This window comes from Branchiostoma lanceolatum, chromosome 7, assembly GCF_035083965.1.
Source record: "Branchiostoma lanceolatum isolate klBraLanc5 chromosome 7, klBraLanc5.hap2, whole genome shotgun sequence".
Classification (NCBI taxonomy): Eukaryota; Metazoa; Chordata; class Leptocardii; order Amphioxiformes; family Branchiostomatidae; genus Branchiostoma; species Branchiostoma lanceolatum.
In genome coordinates, this window is record NC_089728.1 from 11,064,519 (window position 1) to 11,084,243 (window position 19,725).

Here is a 19,725-nt window from a genome sequence, read left to right on the forward strand (position 1 = left end):
TTTCTTACATATGAGCTCCTACTCTACAATGGTAGATTCCAACATGGCTGCCCGCTGGTGTTTGCAAGGCAGCACGTGAAAAGTTCAAAGTTTCAGCAATTTGGTTGTCTTCGAGAACAGCACAAAACGTGAGTATCACAGAAAGTCATTTGGTAAACTAGAGTTTTGACATATGTACTGCTTGATGTTATAATTGGTCTGTAGTGTGTAGCATACAGGAAAGTGATCGCGTCGATGAGGGAGGGGGGCTGATTATCAGCTCGCAAACGGCTTTTAAATTCTGCTCTGTGTAAAATTGATTTTGACGTGATATCTTTTGGAGATAGAATAATGCTTCACTAGGTTGATCAAGGACATTATATAGAATATAAAATGTCCTATATAATGTTCTTGGGTTGATCCATCATCAAGAAAATTTGAAAAATGATCTAACAAAGAGTTTCTGATGCTGTTGAGTCATAATTTGTTGTTGTTGGATCAAAAATTAAATAATAAAAATTGAGAGAAAAAAATATTTCCAACTGAGCCTGCGCTGTGCTGTGCTGTGCCTGCGCAGATGCAGGAGAACAACTTAGTCAAGTTGATGTATTGATTGAAAATTCTAACTTTTCCTGCGCCTGCAGTAATGATTTGTGTGTCCTCGATCATGCCAGATGTTGACGTGGGAGATCCCGTCCCAGCGCCTGTGCGGGGTGCAGTTCAGCACATACAGCGCAGAGGAGATCTGCAGGCTGAGTGTGAAGGAGGTCACCAACCCTCAGACATTCGACAACCTCTTACACCCAACTACAGGCGGGCTGTATGATCCATCACTCGGTAAGACCTCATCATTTTTTACCTGAAAATAGGTATGATCATTTGCCATATGTTTCAGTTTACTGGCCTACGATAGTTTTAGTTACTAATATCATTTGGAGAAAGTAGCCAGAAATAACGATAACTCAAAAGACAACCTATTAGGTAGCATTTATGTAGTTATTATGGTCATACAGTTTGAGATGATTTAATGTAGTTGTATTTTAAGAGCAAGCTGAGCATTATCTCTAGATTATAGTCCCATACATTGTACAATAGGTCCAGTACTGATGTTACATTTGTCTCTATAGGTCCGACAGACAGAGATGACCTGTGTGGCACGTGTGCCCAAAACTACTTACACTGTCCTGGCCACATGGGACATGTCAACCTGCCCCTCCCAGTCTTCAACCCTCTCTTCCTCAGACTTCTTTATCAGGTCAGTATATGGACATTTTTTATATTGACTCCTACTTCTTAAGTTTAACAGAAAGCCAATGTTATGCTATTAGTTTCATTTTGACATTTTCCTGTCCATCTTCTCACATGCACAAAATGTCTTGTTCCAGATGCTGAGAGGATCCTGCTTCTACTGCCACAGACTGATGTGCCCAAAGATTCAGGCTCAACTCATTACTAGCCAACTCAAGGTAAGTTGTTTTAAAACTGTTCACTATCATTTATAAATTAACTGTTGACAATGACATATGCACATCTATAGATGCCCTCGTGTTTTTGCTATTTGTTCACAATAAGAGCTTTCTTTGTGGCGTATTATTAGGCCTTAGACCATGGTCTGGTGCAGATGGTTGAGAAGCTACACGAGGTGCTGAGTGGCATCCTGGAGGAGGATGGAGATGCTGATGATGAATACATCGCTCAGCAGCTGGAGGAGGAGTTACAGAAAGCCATCAGTGGTAAGGACTTTTCTTAGGCTGGAGACATGCTAGTTCTGTGTCATGATTTAGCAGAATACTGTTTCAGAACTGTTGCATCGAATATGATGAAGTTCTTTGTATTACTCTTACCGTACAGATACAATCAGTAATTTCCTTTTACAACAGCTAGTAGTGACTAACATCTACTAAACATAATTCCACTGGGGTACATAATTCCGCCAGCCTGAAAAGATACATCTCAACAGATCTCTAACCCAACGTCCCTCATCAGTATAATGCACTCCTGTATATCTAAACTGTGCATACCTGGGGGGTACTGTGCTTCAGATATCTCAAACCCACTGTTTTTCAAAGTGGCGGATTTATGTTAACAGGTGGATTAATGTTAATGGAGGTTACAGCAACATCATAGGTCACTGCTAAAGTGAGTCTATTAGCAACATGACCCATGACTTACGACAAATGTCTTTCAAGTAGCCTGCGACTCAGTAAGCACAGCATATATTTTGTGACGTCAAAAACTGGAAACTTTCTTTTAAAAAGGCTTTAACATGTCAAGTGTTGCACCTAGTCACAGATTTATAAGCAATGTATATCAAGCCTAACTGACTGAGTGCTAGGTATGATTCTCTGCTTTGGATCTGTCCCAGGAGTGGATGCAAAGATGACACAGACCCAACAGAACATAAAAACAGCTGTTGGAAAAAGAAAAGATCTAGTGAAAGAATTCACAAAGGACTACTTCAAGAAAAGGGGAACCAAGTGTAACCACTGTAAAAGCCCAATCAGAAACCTCAAGATGCAGCACAACAGCAGGATCCTGTTCAAGGGAATACCCAGAAGACACGCTAAGAAGAAGAATGATCTCGAGGATGGTGAAGAAGAAGATGAAACAGGAGAAGAGTAAGTACACAATGCATGTGACCAGGATCTTAGCTCTCTTATGGTAGTAGACAGTTAGTTCTAACTAAAGGGAAAGGTTTTACAACATAATATGTTGTATTTTGCTTTTGCAAATGATTGTAACATACATATGTACTTGGTTTATTGCTATGACATGGATGCAAAGATGTGATTATATAGGCTACATACTAGTATAAAGTATGGTAGGAGAAACAGATTTTTTATGTGTAGGAAGGGTGTAGAATAAAAGTCGTTAATTCTCTTCTTATCTTTGCTGTATGGAAATGATAGATCTTAAATAAAACATAACATTGATACAAAACATATACATATACATATACAGTTGTACTAGTTTTGCCTTTAACTGTCATCTTAAATGCAGGGAAGGCAAAGATTGGTTGGCTGATAAACTTGATGTGAAGAACGTCATCACAGACTCCGCCATTGAATCAGGGTACCTCACTCCCTATGAAGCCAGGGCACATCTCAGAGCTTTGTGGAAAAATGAAGGTAAAGAACTCCCAATAGCCATCGCAAGTTTGGTGTTTTATAAATGTCTTTTTTTATGTGTATAACTGGTGAAATGGCAATTGAGTATACGGTAATGTTTGCCTTGCATTTGGTAGGTCTTGAGTTTGATCTCCAAGGAGTCATACCTAAGACTTTAAAAAGGGCACATACTGCTTTCTCTGCTTATCACTCATCACTCTTGATGTATGCATGATTTTTTGGCACGTCAAACATTGTCCAATGAGGAAGTTTTGAACCATCTCCAGGTGAGCTCCTGTCCAACCTGTTTGGAGCGCTGAGGTTGGTGCCACAGGGAACATGTCCCATTGACATCTTCTTCTTGGAAGTTTTACCAGTCCCGCCATCCAGATTTAGACCAGTAAGTCTGAAATAGCTTCAGTAGGCAAAGATTATCAATGTGCAACATCATTAGGTGGTATTGTGTTGATTTAATTCCTGTCATCTTTTCTTTATTGTAGTAACCAATAAGTGCAAAACAGCAACTTTATAGTTAAAATCATCCGTTATGCAAAGCTTATTTCTTATGTTTGGTTTACATTTTATGTGTATTTTGCTTTTCATACACGATCTATTATATTGGCCAAGCACGTAAAACATATTTTCTACCTTTTCTGTAGGTTTCGGTTCTCGGTGACAAAAGATTTGAGAATGCACAGACGTCAAACTTGGCCAAAGTTCTGGCAGAGTGCGTTGTAGTTAGAAAGTTGCTACAGGAGATGGGGAAAGAAGAAGAAGAGGGTACAATAACAGGGAAGGTGGGTGGTACAGCATCTGATATTGTTGTTCCTCTTCTGTAGTCAAAGATGGCCAATGAGTACTCCAAAAAAGTAGCAATTGTAGAAAGAAATGCACATAAAAAATACAATAATAATTTCATGTATGTAATAGCTATATTTGAGCCTGTATATTTTGTATTATCAAGAAACTATTTTGCTGATCACATTGCACATTTACACCCAGACCATTCTAGATGAGATATCAGGGGCCACTGTAACAGAGAAGGTGAACAACGCCTGGCTGAGACTACAGACATCAGTGAACAGGGTGATGGACAGCGATCTGGACAAGTTGTCCAATGACAGGAGTCCTGGGATAAAACAGGTACTATTACAATGTGGGAAAGCCATTGTTGACATATTGAACACCAGTGAATAATGTTTACATGATGCCTACATAGTACATTGTCTAATGACCATCAGACCAACATGCACTAAATAGAGTTCCTAGATAGTGCTTTGTCAGTGTCAGCTTTGATAGTGCTTTTACACATTTGCAACAGTTGGAGATATGTAGAGCATGGTAATAAAATTCCGAAACGGATAAAACAGACAACATTTCCCTCATTTGAGGGAAACTTGAATATAAGTTTTTCAGTCCAATCACCAACACTTTCTTTGTTCGTATAGCTAATAGAGAAGAAAGATGGTTTGTTCAGGAAACACATGATGGGGAAGAGAGTGGACTACGCTGCCCGGTCCGTCATCTCCCCTGATCCGTACATCAACATGGATGAGATCGGCATCCCTCTGGTGAGTCATGTTATCTTACTAACCATACACATCACTCAAGGTGACAGTTATTCAAGCAACTGGATAAGATTTGGAAACTGTGAGACTTTTCAAACAGCATGTTGTTTTTCGTCAGTGACTAAAGAAGAAACTGGAGCCACCAGGTTTTAAACCAAAACTCTGAATTGATATATTAATGAGGTGAAGAAAACTTTAAGATGGTCCAATAGCAGACAAAGTAAACACTGTTACCTTGCGTATCTTATTACCTGGATGTCTAACCTTTATCAACATACACATCACTGGATCCTTGCAGGAACTTAAGAGAGTCTTCTTTATTATTCAGTATTGTGAAGAAGAAATTATCATGATTTAGCATTCAGTGTATGAATAGCTTTCAGCACTTGAAATGTACAAAATAGCAGTTTCTATATTGTTGTGTTTTTGTGTGTTAAGTGTGATTTTGTTTTTGTCAGGTTTTTGCTACCAAGCTGACCTACCCACAGCCTGTGACCGTGTGGAATGTCCGAGAACTCAGACAGGCAGTTATCAACGGACCCAACGTTCATCCTGGGTATGATTCATATCTAGCAATACATAGTTGTGTGAAGTGAAATTTGTGTCACAAGTTAAAAACTACAGTGGAAACCTATGACTGAAAAATTGTATTCATACTAACGTTACTATTGGGTAGATGGCAACATGTTTTTTTTTTCTTGAATGACCCAAGACCAGTTATCATTTTTAAAAGTCATACAAAGCACAGTCTTTGCTTGTTGACAGATGGTGACATGTTTTTGTTACTGTTTTGTAAACAGAGCGGCTTTTGTGGTAAATGAGAATGGCCATAAGACTGTCCTGAGTGTGAGTGACCCCACCCAACGAGAGGCCATCGCCAAGCAGCTCCTCACCCCCAGTAGTTACCCTGGAGCTGCCATGGGGACCAAGATTGTGAGCATATCATCTTCTCATCATTCACTAAGGAAAGAATGAATAGGACAACAAAATAACAATCTGAAATTTGAGAGTCTATTTTATTTTGCTTTTGGTGTTTTAAAGTGACAGCAAAGTGTGATGAGGCTTTTTGTTAACCACTATTTATCTTGTGTTCATTTAGGTTCACCGTCACATCAAGAATGGTGATGTCCTCCTCCTCAACAGGCAGCCAACCCTACACAAGCCCAGTATCATGGCACATAAGGTGAACATACATCTCCTAAGCATACAGGCCTACTTTCAGTTGGAGCTTCATCATAAGTTGTATGACATTGTGAATAAGGGAACTGCTTTACTCAAAAGGAAATTAAGAACAAGTACCTCATGTTGCTACCCCAGAGTTTCTTTTTAGAAGTTCATATTCATGTCATATTTTTCTGTGACAGATTGTGCCTGTTGTAACAAGTTTAACATCTTTACATCCAAGGCTCGAATTTTGCCTGGAGAGAAGACTCTGAGACTCCACTATGCCAACTGTAAGACTTACAATGCTGACTTTGATGGAGATGAGATGAATGCACACTTCCCCCAGAATGAGCTGGGGAGGGCAGAGGCATACGCAATAGGTAACATACAATACTGGCCTGTAAATGTTCTGTTCACTCTTTTGAAGAATTGGGTACATAAATATGTATTTGAAAAAAACCCTGAAATACTGCTTTTATACCAGGTATTGTCCAAAATCAAATCCAGTTCCTTGAGTAACTGTTATTTGGCATATTGTCATGTTATATCAAGTGCTGTAAATACCAAATATCAGTTAGATCTCCCTGCAAATAGGTTCTATACACTTTATTTCGGTTACGAGTCTATTATTGGTGGGCTTTATGTGGTTTTTGTGTATGTCCTTTCCAGCTAGCACAGACCAGCAGTACCTGGGCCCCAAGGATGGCAAACCCCTCAGCGGCCTCATCCAGGACCACATGGTGTCGGGGGTGACCATGACTCTGCGCGGACGTTTCTTCAGACGGGAGGAGTACCACCAGCTTGTGTTCAGCGCCCTTACGGACAAACAGGGCCACGTGAGGCTGCTGCCGCCGAGTATCGTCAAACCACACAGGCTGTGGAGCGGGAAACAGGTGTTTTCCACGGTTCTGTTAAACATCATTCCTGAGGGGAAAGCACCACTGAACATGGACAGCAAAGCCAAGATATCTGGCAAGGTACTCATTTACAACTGGGTTAGACAAAAAGTCTTTAGATAATGCTTTTGATTTTACATACTCACATAGTACGCGTATACTGAAATAAAGCTTTTACTACTTTGTGTATAAAGTATATTGCTGAAGCATGTTACATTCTAATAGTAGAAAGTCTTGAGGTAATGTTAGATGTTCCCATATTTATTTGTTGAATTTGTCTAACTATTGTCTATTTTGGGACAAAATCAGTAGAAACAATGGCTTTGAAAATGAATGCAATGATGCCATGTCCTTTGATGAACCATACTTAGATACTAGAGGTAATCCAATTCATTTTTCTCTGTTCTAGCTTTGGATGAAAGATCCACCCAGGAGCAGCAGGTCAGCTGTGCGACCGTTACGTGATGGTGAGATGTGTGAGTCCGAAGTGGTCATCAGACAGGGTCAGCTGCTCTGTGGGATACTGGACAAGGGGCACTACGGACCCACACCGTACGGACTGGTCCACTGCTGTAGTGAGGTCTGTCATCCTTTTATAAACTACAGTACCACAGCTGACCCTAAAGATTGTGTATTGAAACATGCTTACCAAATGCTGTCCCTGTCTCAAAGTTAGCTATTGAGATGGCTGAAGTATAGATTTCTGCCACTGTCAACTTCTAATGGCAGCTTTTTTGTGACACCTCTGACACAATGCCTAATCCTTCTATTATTGAATTACTGATAGCCATGATCATAGGTCTTGCTGTATCACAAGTCGTGAAATTGAAGGTAGTATTCTCTAAAGCAATGGCTTTTTGAGATTACCATTTCTTCCATTTGCAGCTTTATGGTGGGAAGGTATCCAGTAGACTGTTGACCTGTCTGGGTCGCCTGTTCACCACCTTCCTACAGAACCACCTGGGCTTCACTCTGGGTGTCGAGGACATCTTGCTGACACAGAAGGTACTGCAGTCACACTATACTCTTGAACAAAACTGTTCATTTAGTAAAAACCCTGATATAACTAGAGCCAGGTTCCGTTTTATATTTCTATAAGTGAATGAAATATTGGTTTCTATGTCCTCTTAAAGACAAAGGTAAAGTACTTGTTCTTACAGTATTAGGGTAAAAGTTTTGACACAGCCTAGGAACCTGCTATATCTCTGTAATCCCTGCCTGACTGTAATACCTTTTGGCCTGTATGTTTATCCCTACAGGCCGATGTGAAGCGACGAGAGATCATGACAGCAGCTGCCCACTGCGGAGATGATGCAGCTGCACGGGCTCTAGGCATGAACACTGGTGTCAAGGTTGAAACAGGTAGGCAGGGTAATTTGGAAGCATACGGAATCATTGTTGAATTGTGAAAATTGATGACAATGATGCAGTCTGCATGTATAGTTCACTTGACAAATGACAACCAATTGGAGATCCACTGAATTACAACAATAGGTATTCAGCACCAAGGATAGGGTTGTGTACAGTTTGGTAGCAAATTGCATTATCCTGTCACATATTTGGACATCCTTGTGAAGGCTTGTCATTAAAGAAGAGGTATTCAGCACCAAGGACAGGGTTGTGTACAGTTTGATAGGAAACTGCATTATCCTGTCACATATTTGGACATTCATGTGAAGCTTTGTCATTCAAGAAAACATATTCAGCACCAAGGACAGGGTTGCGTACAGTTTGGTAGCAAATTGCATTGTCATGTCACATATTCAGACATTCATAATGTGAAATGTTGTCATTTTGACTGTCCCAGACACACTGAAGGAAGCCCTGCAGACTGCCCACTACAGCCCAGATGACCAGGACATGAAAGAGTGGGACATGGCCATGAAGTCCAAGACTGACCAGTTCAGCAATTACATCAACAAGTTAGTGATCAATTATTACAGTGTTAGCACCTGTGTTTCAGCTTGTGTATTACACATACCATCATTTTATTCAGTCATACAGGTTGCACAGGAGTCATATGCTACTTTGTGACTGATTTTGCTGACATGATAGGCATCAAATAACGAAACAGTGGAGCACACTTTGTTACTATTGTTTGTTCTGCTCTTCTGCTGTCTGTATGGTACAAGCTTATGGAAATATGGGACAGGCATGCATCCTTTTGAAAGATGATAGTGCATGATTTTGATGTAATAGATGAAATGATACATGTCTGACACACTCATCTGCCCTTGTGTTCCCAGGGCCTGTACACCTAATGGTCTCCTGAAGATGTTCCCTCACAACAACCTTCAACTCATGGTGCAGTCTGGTGCAAAAGGCTCCTCTGTAAGTCCTCTTCTATGTTTGTTCTAGTCATAGTAGCTAGCAGATCAAAACTGATGGATCAGTCAAATAAAAATGTCCTTGAATATGTTCTTCTAACTTCTATGATTGGCAAAATTTTTTCCTCTTTTTCTTAATTCTAAAGAGAAATTTGAATATAAAAAATATGCAAAGAAGAGCTGTACCATTAGATTTCAATGCTATGATAATGATATGGACTTTTTGACTCTTCGATAGGTAAACTGTATGCAGATCTCTTCACTGTTGGGCCAAATTGAACTGGAGGGCCGTCGCCCCCCTCTCATGCCCAGTGGTAGCTCCCTGCCGTCATTCCTGCCCTATGACACGTCCCCCCGTGCAGGTGGGTTTGTGGATGGTCGCTTCCTGACTGGCATCAGACCACAGGAGTACTTCTTCCATTGTATGGCAGGAAGAGAGGTGGGTCCTTACTTGTGTTTCTTGTACTAAGTTGTAGTGAAGAGTGGTAATCTATGAAGTTACCAATCAATGCAGAGTGCCTTCTTACATTAATAAGAAGCATTTGACACATGAATTTGTAGATCCTGCAAATGTTTAAAAAAATGAGCTAACCATAACTGAAGGCTTTTTTTTAACATTGTGATCTTAAGAGTGACCAAAACCTTCCGTTTGACAGGGTCTTGTTGACACGGCTGTGAAGACCAGCAGGAGTGGATATCTACAGAGATGCATCATCAAACATCTGGAGGGGCTGGTCATCAACTATGACCTCACTGTAAGTCATTCACTATGAACTTCCATAAATTCAGGAACTTTAATCACTCACCAAACACAATGGCCTGGTTAAGGAAACAGTGATGGTTCAAACCAACCATGGGCACCTGTTTCGACTTAAATATAACCTTGTAGAATTAATTTGATTACCTATTGGCTGAAAAACATAATGCCATAATTAATCAGTCAACTGCTCTTTTCTTTTCCTGCTGCATGAGACATGAAATATGCTGTACTGAAGTAACTTTAGATTCTTTATGAGACTATGTTTATCTAATTTCTTGTTCTACAGGTACGTGACAGTGATGGCAGTTTGATCCAGTTCTACTATGGAGAGGATGGCCTGGACATCCCCAAGACTCAGTTCCTGGGTCCCAAACACTACCCCTTCATGATCAACAACCACCAGGCTGTAATGCAGCACAAAGAGCTGCAGCTGGTACAGGACAAGGTGGACACTACAGCTGCAGCCGCTTGGCAGAGAAAGGTACATCTCATTCTGGCCTGTGGAACCTGTCTCAGCAGTCAGTATTTACATAGTATGCCTGCAAGCTTCTTATGTTTGGGGCTTGCTGCTGACATTTTCCCAAGCAAAGATGCACAGCATTTGCTCATGTAGTACTTCCTACATCCTACAACACACCCTATCAGTACTCCAAACTGACACTGATATGCTGTACGTTAGAAGGCTAGAGCTAGAAGACACAAAAGTTTGCCTCCAAGTCCAAGCTTTCATTTTAACTTTCTTACCAACGGAATTAGCATTGCAAAGCAGCTCTGGATCATCACTTATGTACAGATATTTCTGCAAAACATAAGCTGAAGTCCCACAATTTGTCCCACAGGTTAACAAGTGGAAGAAGAAGCAGAAGAAAAAAGGTCTGCTGAACTCAAGAGAGAGGAGGTCTCCCTTCCTGAGTTACTGTCAGAAAGAGCAGCCCAGTCTGAGAGAGGAGTACCCAGGGATGGACTCTGACTCAGGCAGACTCAAGGCAGCTGTGGCTGCTGTGGATCTGTGGAAGGACATGGAAGAAGAGGACAGGGAAAAGTACTAGACATTATTCAACTGGAAGCGACAAAATGCATGTAGTAGGGTGGACTTAATGGTCCTTACAACAGTTAGGATTAAAGATATACATGTAAAGGTACACTTCAATAGTTTATACATTAGAAACAATCCTTTATCAGAGTTTATCTCATGGAGTAAGATTGTGTATAAAATACCTATCTCAAATATTCCCTCATTTGCTTAGGTACAGAAAGCACAGCAAAAAGTGCCCTGATCCCACGTTAGCAAAGCTTCGTCCTGACCGCCATCTCGGCTCCACGTCTGAGCTGTACTCAGACATACTGAACGAGTACGTGGCGACCAACCCCATGGGACTCCCCAGTGAAGAAGACGTGTCGGATGCAGGTGAAATGACCATCGACCGTTTCCAAGCCATGATGCAGTACAAGTACATGAGGTCCCTGGTGGAGCCCGGGGAGGCTGTGGGACTGCTGGCTGCTCAGGTAGGAAAGCAGTCACATGGTGATGTGATCTTTAAGTTTTTAGATTGGGCTGGCATGATTTACTTAGGTGACCAAAAGCATTGAGAAATCATTGTTTGTTCTGGACATCTTATTGAACCATTATGTTTCCCATAAATGCTCTGTTTTCTCTTGCAGTCCATCGGAGAGCCATCCACACAGATGACCTTGAACACCTTCCATTTTGCCGGCAGGGGAGAGATGAACGTCACTCTGGGAATCCCAAGGCTCAGGTCTGCACAGATATACATTGTAGTACTATTCAGAAACTCATGTCTAGAGAGCCGTTATGCTACGATGACATATTTGGTGCATTGCCATAATGTTAGTGCATAGTTGATTGTACCTTTAAAGAATAGCCTTTATGGGAAGTGTTGACTATGTACATGTGTAACTACCATCATGGAAGGCATAACATTACAGAAAAGTATTGTAATGTGACACTGCCACACTGACATTAGTGACATTACCAGGATACCTTGTCTCGTTCTAACCCAAACTGTGCCAGGCTTCTCCATGTTTTAACCATCATGATGCCCCTTTGTTGTTTAGAGAGATCCTGATGGTTGCCAGTGCCAACATCAAGACCCCCACGATGGAGGTTCCCCTTGTAGACTCTCCTGAGGCTAGGACAGCTGCTGACAACATCCGTCGCAGGTTCGCCCAGGTGAGACTGACACCTGTCACTCAGACAAGGTGTTTTATAGACCTGTGTCATATACTTGAAGATACCTTTAAGTTCACTGGGATTTAATTTCGTGGTAGGGAGAAATAGAGTGTTCGCCATAATTTGTAGTTCATGGTTGAAATAAGGACAGGCGGGCAGAAAACAGAACAAACATTTTTATTTCGAAAACCGCGAACAATAAACCACCATGAAAATCTCAACATTTACATTCATTTTTTTACTGACCAGGTTTTTTTTGGTGGGACAATATATCACATATCTCACTTAGGTTTCATCTACAAGGCAACTTTATAATCTCTGAACAAATCAAGTACAAAACTGCAACAAAAGTGGACTGATTAAAGGATTATGAAAACATTTGGATATAACCATTCACCTGTTATACAACAGAGACCCATCCTAGTACATTACAGTTAACAAACCATTTTCATCCCACTGTGTGATCCTGTAGGTTCATCTGTTCCAAGTGCTTGAGTCAGTGGAAGTGTCTGAGACTCTGTCTGTGGAGAGCAGACTTGAGAGGTTCAGAATCTACACCGTACGGTTCCAGTTCCTCCCTCCCGAGACGTACGAGAAGGACGTGTACCTGAGTCCTGCCAAGATCCTGCACTTCATGGAGCGCAAATTCTTCCGCCGACTGCTGGAGGCCCTGAAGAGACAGGCCAAGGAGATGCAGGAACACAAGTCAGGAGTGCTCTTTCCTCTCCACACAACATGCTTAACCAAATGGCTTTGCTTTTGAAAAATAAGATGTGATTGAATCATCACAAATCTCTTGCACTTTAGATAATAGGTGACTTTAAAGAGCCATGAAATCAGTTTCTATGTTTTCATTTCTCTTATATTTAATTCTGAACTATAGATGTTTATTAGATCTGTGCCTGTAAAAGAATGGAGGGTAAGGAAAGCTGTTACCACAACAGAGTATTTAATAATTTATAACTTATATTCTCTGCTTCAGACTGCTGAACTCAAGAGAAAAGCGGAACATCTTGGACGTTGATGATGAGGATGATGGTGATGATGATGAAGGAGAACCAGACGAGCCGGTTCAGGTGGCCAATAAGAAACCGCCTACAGAGGAGGACAGTTCTGAGGAGGAGGACAATGATGGGGATGCAACAGCTGTTAAGCAGAAGCAGAAGCACTCTCAGGTGCTCTTTACATCTGTTCTTTCTTTTTATGAGACTTTGAATGTAAGTTTGTGATATAGACAGGTTAGATGATATTTATAGTGGGGCTACATCTCTCTACTCTCATTATGTGTGGTAATGTAGTGAACATCTATTGTTGGATGTTGAAAGAAAACTTGATTCAGTGTGAAAAAGCTATGACTCTGTTGAATGTATGTGTACAAGGTTCCCTGTTACCTGTAACTCTTAATTGCAACATGACTCTCCTGTTTCATTTGAAGGACCAAGACTATGATGAGAAAGGAGATTCTGACCCGGAAGAGGAGGAAGAGGAAAAGGAAGAGGAGGAGGGTGAGATATTAGCACAGGCCATATCATATAGCCCTAAACAATGATGACAAACCCAGTGTACATATTTTGGAACGGCTAGTAATTACCATAGTTTGAAAATTGAAGAACAGGCTGTGTTACTTGAAAGGTGCCATGAAAGGTCTATCACCAATACTGTTATGAATGATGAATATAATTGTTTAATGATAACATTGTACATCCATAGAGGAAACAGGGAACAAGCCTCCTCCAAAAAGCCCCAGCCCAGAAACAGGGGAAGAAGAGAAGGAAGAAGAGAGACCAGAAACGCCTGCAACTCCCACAGATGAGAAAATGAAGAAGAAAAAGAAGAAGAAGAAGCGGAAGGAGAGAGAAGCTGTTCAGGATGAAATCAGAATCAATGTAACTTCCATTTTTATTGTAATCTTTGACTAGATAATTTTCTTTGCGAATAAAAAGTAATAGAATGTGTTTTTTTTTAGATGGGACTCGTATGATTTTCAGTATTTTGAAGTACGGGATTATAACGTTAAATCTCCTGTCTGCAAATCCACATTGGAGTCCCTTATATGATCCTGATTAGGTGTTTGAGTTTGGAAATGTACACAATGTATTTGTTGTTCTACAGGCTGTGCTGGCAATGAGCCCACAGATTGCTGGGTACAGTTATGATGCAGAAGATGAGGAGTGGTGTGAGATCAAATTACAGGTGAGAAATCTATTTTGAGATGGTTGTTCAGATTCAAAATATTTCCTAGGACTACTAGGCCTTACTGATCTATGTAGATATAATCTGTGAAAAAATGGTGGGAAAAACAGTTTGAAGACGAACAGGTGGAAGGTTTCAGCACGATTCAAAAAGCACTTGTTTAGATAATCTAAAGAATTGAACTGCTTGTATCTTTGTCAGCTGGACATTGTCGGCAGCAAGTTTGACATGACGTCCCTGGTGGAGAGGGAGGCTCACAAGGCCGTGGTTCACCAGACGCCCGGGATCACCCGCTGTTTCCTGTCGGACAGCAAGCTGCCAGGCGAGGAGGGGGTGACCAGGCTCAAAACTGAGGGGGTCCAGTTACAGGTAGGTTGTCTAGGGAGGGGGGTCACCAATTTAGCTTGCTACACTAGTATTTCATGGTAGACTTCGCTTTCAAAGTCTAAGGATTTCTAGAATGGTAGGTAGAATTTGATAGAATTGTAGTCTAAAAGCATCTTGCTACTCCAAGCTTATTGACCCTTGATATATTTTTTCAGGAACTGTTCAAGTATGACAGAGTGTTTGACCTGAGCAAACTTTACTCCAATCACATCCATGCAATGGCCAACACCTATGGTATAGAGGCCGCCTGTCGGATTATTGTCAAGGTTTGTAATCTTCAAGTTTCTTCTTCACAACACATCATTACAGCAAGACACCTTTTCTGTAGACTTTTCCAGCTACTACCAAAAAGTCTTACAATATCCTCCATCATAGCATCTGTACCTCCCTTACATTACAGTTTTAGCCTCTTATGAAATCAATCATATTTGTAAACTTTCTTATGGTTGACATATTAGCCAAGGGCTTGGGTGTTTATCTTTTTTATCTCTGTCTAAGCAGGAGATCAAGGAAGTGTTTGCAGTGTACGGGATTGAGGTGGACCCCCGCCACCTGTCCCTGGTGGCAGACTACATGACGTATGAGGGGGTGTACAAGCCTTTCAACAGAACAGGCATCCAGTCCAATGCCTCTCCCTTCCAACAGATGAGCTTTGAGACATCCATGCAGTTCTTAAAGGAAGCAACTATCAGTGGTAAGTTCTTTGACAAAAATTATCAATGTTTTGTCACTATCCAAGGAGAATTAAGCTGGTGTGTTACGGCGAATGGGGGTTATACCGGCTATATAGATACAGATACAGAATTGAATGCCTTTTGAAGATCTCTGAAAGAATCATCTATTGTATGTTATATGTATAGAGTGTAGAACAGCATGTAAAAAACACATGAATAAGTGAGAGATGGTATAATTGTCTTTATCAATATAATGTCTACATTTCCTTTTTTGCAGGTGCCAAAGATGAGTTAAAGTCCCCTTCAGCAAGACTGGTTACTGGGAGGCCAGTGATGGGAGGGACTGGCTGCTTCGAACTGCTGCAGCCTTTAGTTTAAGTTATTGTTGCACTGGTTAACAGATAACCTGATAACCTGGGTTCGCTCTCTAACTTAGGTGTATGTATATCAATGGTGCACATCATCCTTCATTCTTCCTCTTATTATGCTAGGTGAAGTATTTACAAAGTTCATTCTCCAATTGTTATTCATTCAGTGTAGTGTACCAACAAATATACATTGTACTCATAAAATCCTATCCAAATGTTAGCTATCATTCATGTGATCATATTAAAGTCACTGGTGCCTTTTCTAAGATATCATATGTACACAGTAACCAATGCTAAGACTGTAAACAGATACACATGAACTTTCAAACCTATAGAATGTGCCATTGTTATCCTCAGAAGGATTCTCCTTTTACCAGGATATTCATATGATTGGTAGGTCCAATGGACCTTCAAATAAAATTCTTGGAAAGTATCAATGTCTTGTGTCCCACTTGGCCAGTTTGCGCATAGCAAAGAGCTAGTTTTCTGCTGGCAAAGAGCTTTTTTACATAATTTTGTATACATTGTAGTTCTGTACTAAGCAGGGGGTAGAGGATCTCCACCATGCCATCCCTGCAGTTCCAGACGATTAGAACTTGACTGTGAAGATGAGATGTGACCTTCCTGATAGATGTGGGACACATACTCATGGTCACTGCAGTACTTCTGGACTTCTCCACACAACAGACAGAAGGGTGGGGAGTGGATACCAGAAGACACACGTAGCTTCCTGGATAGCTTCACAAAGAACGGCTGTTTCCTGTTACTCAGAGGAGTGGTCTTTCTTTGGTCAGTGGACATGTGAAATTTTAGACTTCTATCACGTAATAATGTCCAGTAGCACATATGGGATGCCTTGAGCCAAGTACAGAACGTAGAGTCAATCAGAAATTGCTGGTTCCATGGACTCCTCTCCACAATCGTTGGCAAGTGATCTTTAGGAGAAGCACAATGTGTCCGAACTTTGTTTTCAACATCTTTGAAGTGGTTTAATTCCTGTCTGAAGTCGTTGCCTTCTTTTTGGATCTTTTCCCACAATGTTCTATTGAAATGGTCGTACAGGGCGTAGTCTACTGTGTCCCACCGTTTGTGTATGTCCACGAGGCCAGGAGGAACGGTGACGTTACTGTACTCATAACTGTTATATCTGAGGTACAGAATATCCTGCAGGTCCCAACACATCAGCCGCCGCAGCAGCACCAGCGACTCCTCAAAGTACTCCATGATCATAACTAAATCCAAGTCTCGCGAGATTCTTTGCAGAAAGTTCTTGATTTCTTCAGAACTCGGATCCCCCGCAGTATTCTGCAACTTGTCTACGGGAAATCCGAGCTCGAGAGCCATGGGGTTTCTCGTGAAGGAAACGGGCCGGCTAGGGGAGTCGGTGTTAAACTTGGTGTCATACCGTCCTGGGTCCTCTAGAAACTTTATCATCGCCTCCATCTCTGTACTTTCATAGTCTTCCATAAGTCTGGACAGCCTGTAGTAGCTAAAGGTGGATTTTAGATGACTTAAAGGTTCCCGTATGATTGTGAAAAACGTTGAATTTTCAGAAAGGTGTTTAATGATAGACGGTCTATCGTAGACGGTGTGGTAGGTTAGGATGCCGTGCCCGTGCTGTATGGGAGGGAGGTACAGATTCGGGTTTAGCAACCCATGTGGGTACAGATCGTTAATGTCGTTGTGAGGAAGGAGAAAAGAAGTGTTGCGAAGGTAGCCGAAACGGTGCAGTATCTGCATCACTGTTGTCCCGCCTGTTTTGTGGGTCTTGATGAACGCAATGTCGGTTTTCGGCTCACAATTGATAATGTTCAGTTTTGCATCTCGTAACCGTAGTTCCCCTTCACTGAAAATGAGAAATAACAATGCAATCAGATATGACAGACTTCAACCCCTCACCCATACTGATTTGAGATCTTTTCAGTCCTACAGACAAAATAGCAGCATGGGACCATGAAACGTGTCTTAAACCATTCTATGGTGTTTTTCATGACAAGTTACCGTGCCCGTGACCTGAATCTTTTCATCGGAGCGCCCTTACCGCTGACTGGAACATTAGTGTTCAATTGTTAGCTTTATAAAACCATAGAGCTCCAAGGCTGAGAGTGATGAACGGTTCATGAACCATATGTGCAGTCCGTACGGACAGGTTGCCTTGGTGCTAATTCAGAAAATACAAATGTAGTACGCACCGTTTCTTCCAACTGTTGAAGTGTCCCGGCCGCAGCAATGCTGCGCTCTCTCCGGCCTGAAGAAAACCCAGCTGCGCTGCTCCTGTAGCACCTCCGTTGATAGGGGGACCCCAGGTGTAAAACATGACTGTCGGCAAAACACACATAACCAGCAAGATGAGGCCAAGCCAGCGTAAAGTGCTCCTTCGACGCATCGCCATTCCCGTACTCCGTCAGTTCTCCGCTCCAGTGGAAAACTAAACACAAGAAAAGCCTGATGTCAAAACAAGACTTGGGTATTTCTTCTTGTCCTTTCCTTTTTATCCGGCCCGTAACGTAATGTACTGGCTTTGAAATAAGACGGTATGGCTTTAAGCAACTGTTTGTGCTTACTGTTTCTTGCTTAATGAGTTAATGATGCTACTCTACCACGTCTCACGTCTATGCCATGCCAGTGTGCTGCATACCGTACCGTCGGTGATCAACGATTTCAAGACGATCAAAATAATAACTTTATTGCTCAACAATTGTACAAGGTACAGAGTAAATATGTGACAGAGCTGTGGATATCACACAAACATACTGTGCAGAGAACAGGTACCTACCGTGCTTGTTTTTCAGCTGGATGCCGTACAGCTCCTCGCGCACCGACCACCAGGACGATATGCCACACCACCAGTGTGCTGGACGATATGCCATGCCAGTGTGCTGCATACCGTACCGGTAAAGTTCGTGCAGGTGGATCAGCGGCAGAGCTCCGTCATTGTAATCCTATCATCTGTACGATGCAATGTAAACATTCGCCCTATAGTTGCCACGGGTCAATTCTGGACACTGTGTCTGGTGGTTACGTTGTCATCGCAGCTTTGAATCATGTCCAATGTTTCTTTATTTGTCAGTGTAACCCAAACATTTGTAAAATAATATGTAGTCTGTCTAGATTCTTGTTAGATTTAGCCTGATAAAATACCTTTTGTACTAGTATGTCTCAGTGATACCATTGTAATAGAGCCCAGTTTCTTAGTAACTGACCAGTGACGGAATCTTGGCTAGTGTGCAGTTCTGACTGACATTGAAAGAGAGCGCACTTTCATGGGATTAACAAAACGTCAAAGCAGCAAGCCTAAACAACTCTTGGTTGATATCAATTTAATTTACCATCCTGAATTTACCTGCAGCTTTACGTTTACAGTGCTGCCTTCACTTTCCATGCTGTATAAATACATGATAGGTCTATCAAAGAAACGTCCCATTTTCTGTTCAGAAGAACCTTCTGCTTTACTAGTAAACGCGAGGAGGGGTGTTTTTGATGACGTACGGCCATTATTAGATCTGACACCATGTGTGATGGTAACAGCAGTGACAGACGGATATTCTGTGTGTTGGTGCGAAGGGGAGGAAAGGCTTAATATGTTCTAATTCTATTGAAATTAACAATGTCCCTTATCGATCAACTAGATTAGGCGGGGTCTATTTTTGTAAGATATACGCAATAATTCAACATGTAGATTGGTATTGACTTTGCTGCTGAAACATAGTAGTTTCGTTATTGTTCAAATTGGCATACTCGTAAATTTCCATCATCACATCAAATGTATCACGGTTAGGCAGGGTTTTCTTCAGCAGGGTTGCTTCCTGTCACAGTATTTGCATACTTCTTAAAGAAGTTCTTGTCTTTTCCGTTGGTTTTGCCGTTTTGTTTCAACAAACATGGTTGTTGAGACATGTGGAATACCCAATACACGAACATTATGGGTATAGTACTAGCTAGCTTTCGGGCACTTCGTCGTCATTTCGGGCACATACATTCTTCGCACTTCGGTAGGATTGCACTTCGATAGCTTATATTGCACATGATGTGTTTTTTTCTGTTTTCATATCATGTCTGACAAAATGAATACAACAGGCATTTTTATTCAGTGGAACATTTCCATCGTTCG

The 19,725-nt window shown here is 41.4% G+C and overlaps 2 protein-coding genes across 3 annotated transcripts; one reads left to right on the forward strand and one right to left on the reverse strand.

Moving 5' to 3' along the window:
* The first annotated feature begins 4 nt into the window (after window positions 1–4).
* LOC136439234 (DNA-directed RNA polymerase I subunit RPA1-like) lies at window positions 5–16,047 on the forward strand. Its single transcript, XM_066434522.1, has 37 exons — window positions 5–128; window positions 654–816; window positions 1,107–1,234; window positions 1,365–1,445; window positions 1,577–1,712; window positions 2,345–2,597; window positions 2,980–3,107; window positions 3,374–3,486; window positions 3,746–3,883; window positions 4,089–4,229; window positions 4,535–4,657; window positions 5,113–5,210; window positions 5,455–5,587; window positions 5,754–5,837; window positions 6,060–6,198; window positions 6,488–6,795; window positions 7,124–7,294; window positions 7,600–7,719; window positions 7,974–8,076; window positions 8,522–8,636; window positions 8,961–9,045; window positions 9,280–9,480; window positions 9,698–9,796; window positions 10,088–10,282; window positions 10,641–10,843; window positions 11,049–11,307; window positions 11,464–11,558; window positions 11,878–11,992; window positions 12,465–12,697; window positions 12,975–13,167; window positions 13,428–13,497; window positions 13,703–13,878; window positions 14,105–14,185; window positions 14,387–14,554; window positions 14,728–14,838; window positions 15,074–15,266; window positions 15,524–16,047. The coding sequence occupies exons 2-37, from the start codon at window positions 654–656 to the stop codon at window positions 15,622–15,624; spliced, it is 5,253 nt and encodes a 1,750-aa protein (XP_066290619.1). The 5' UTR covers window positions 5–128; the 3' UTR covers window positions 15,625–16,047.
* Window positions 15,468–19,245, reverse strand: LOC136439238 (galactosylceramide sulfotransferase-like). Of its 2 annotated transcripts, XM_066434527.1 has the most exons (3): window positions 18,391–19,245; window positions 17,807–18,042; window positions 15,468–17,460 (listed from the first exon to the last, which is right to left on the reverse strand). In XM_066434527.1, exons 2-3 carry the CDS (start codon window positions 18,004–18,006, stop codon window positions 16,152–16,154), a joined length of 1,509 nt encoding a protein of 502 aa, XP_066290624.1. In that variant the 5' UTR covers window positions 18,007–18,042; window positions 18,391–19,245; the 3' UTR covers window positions 15,468–16,151. The 2 variants fall into 2 exon arrangements, with proteins under 2 accessions (XP_066290624.1, XP_066290625.1); XM_066434528.1 differs by lacking the exon at window positions 18,391–19,245 and having other exon boundaries at window positions 17,807–18,286.
* Window positions 19,246–19,725: the final 480 nt, after the last annotated feature.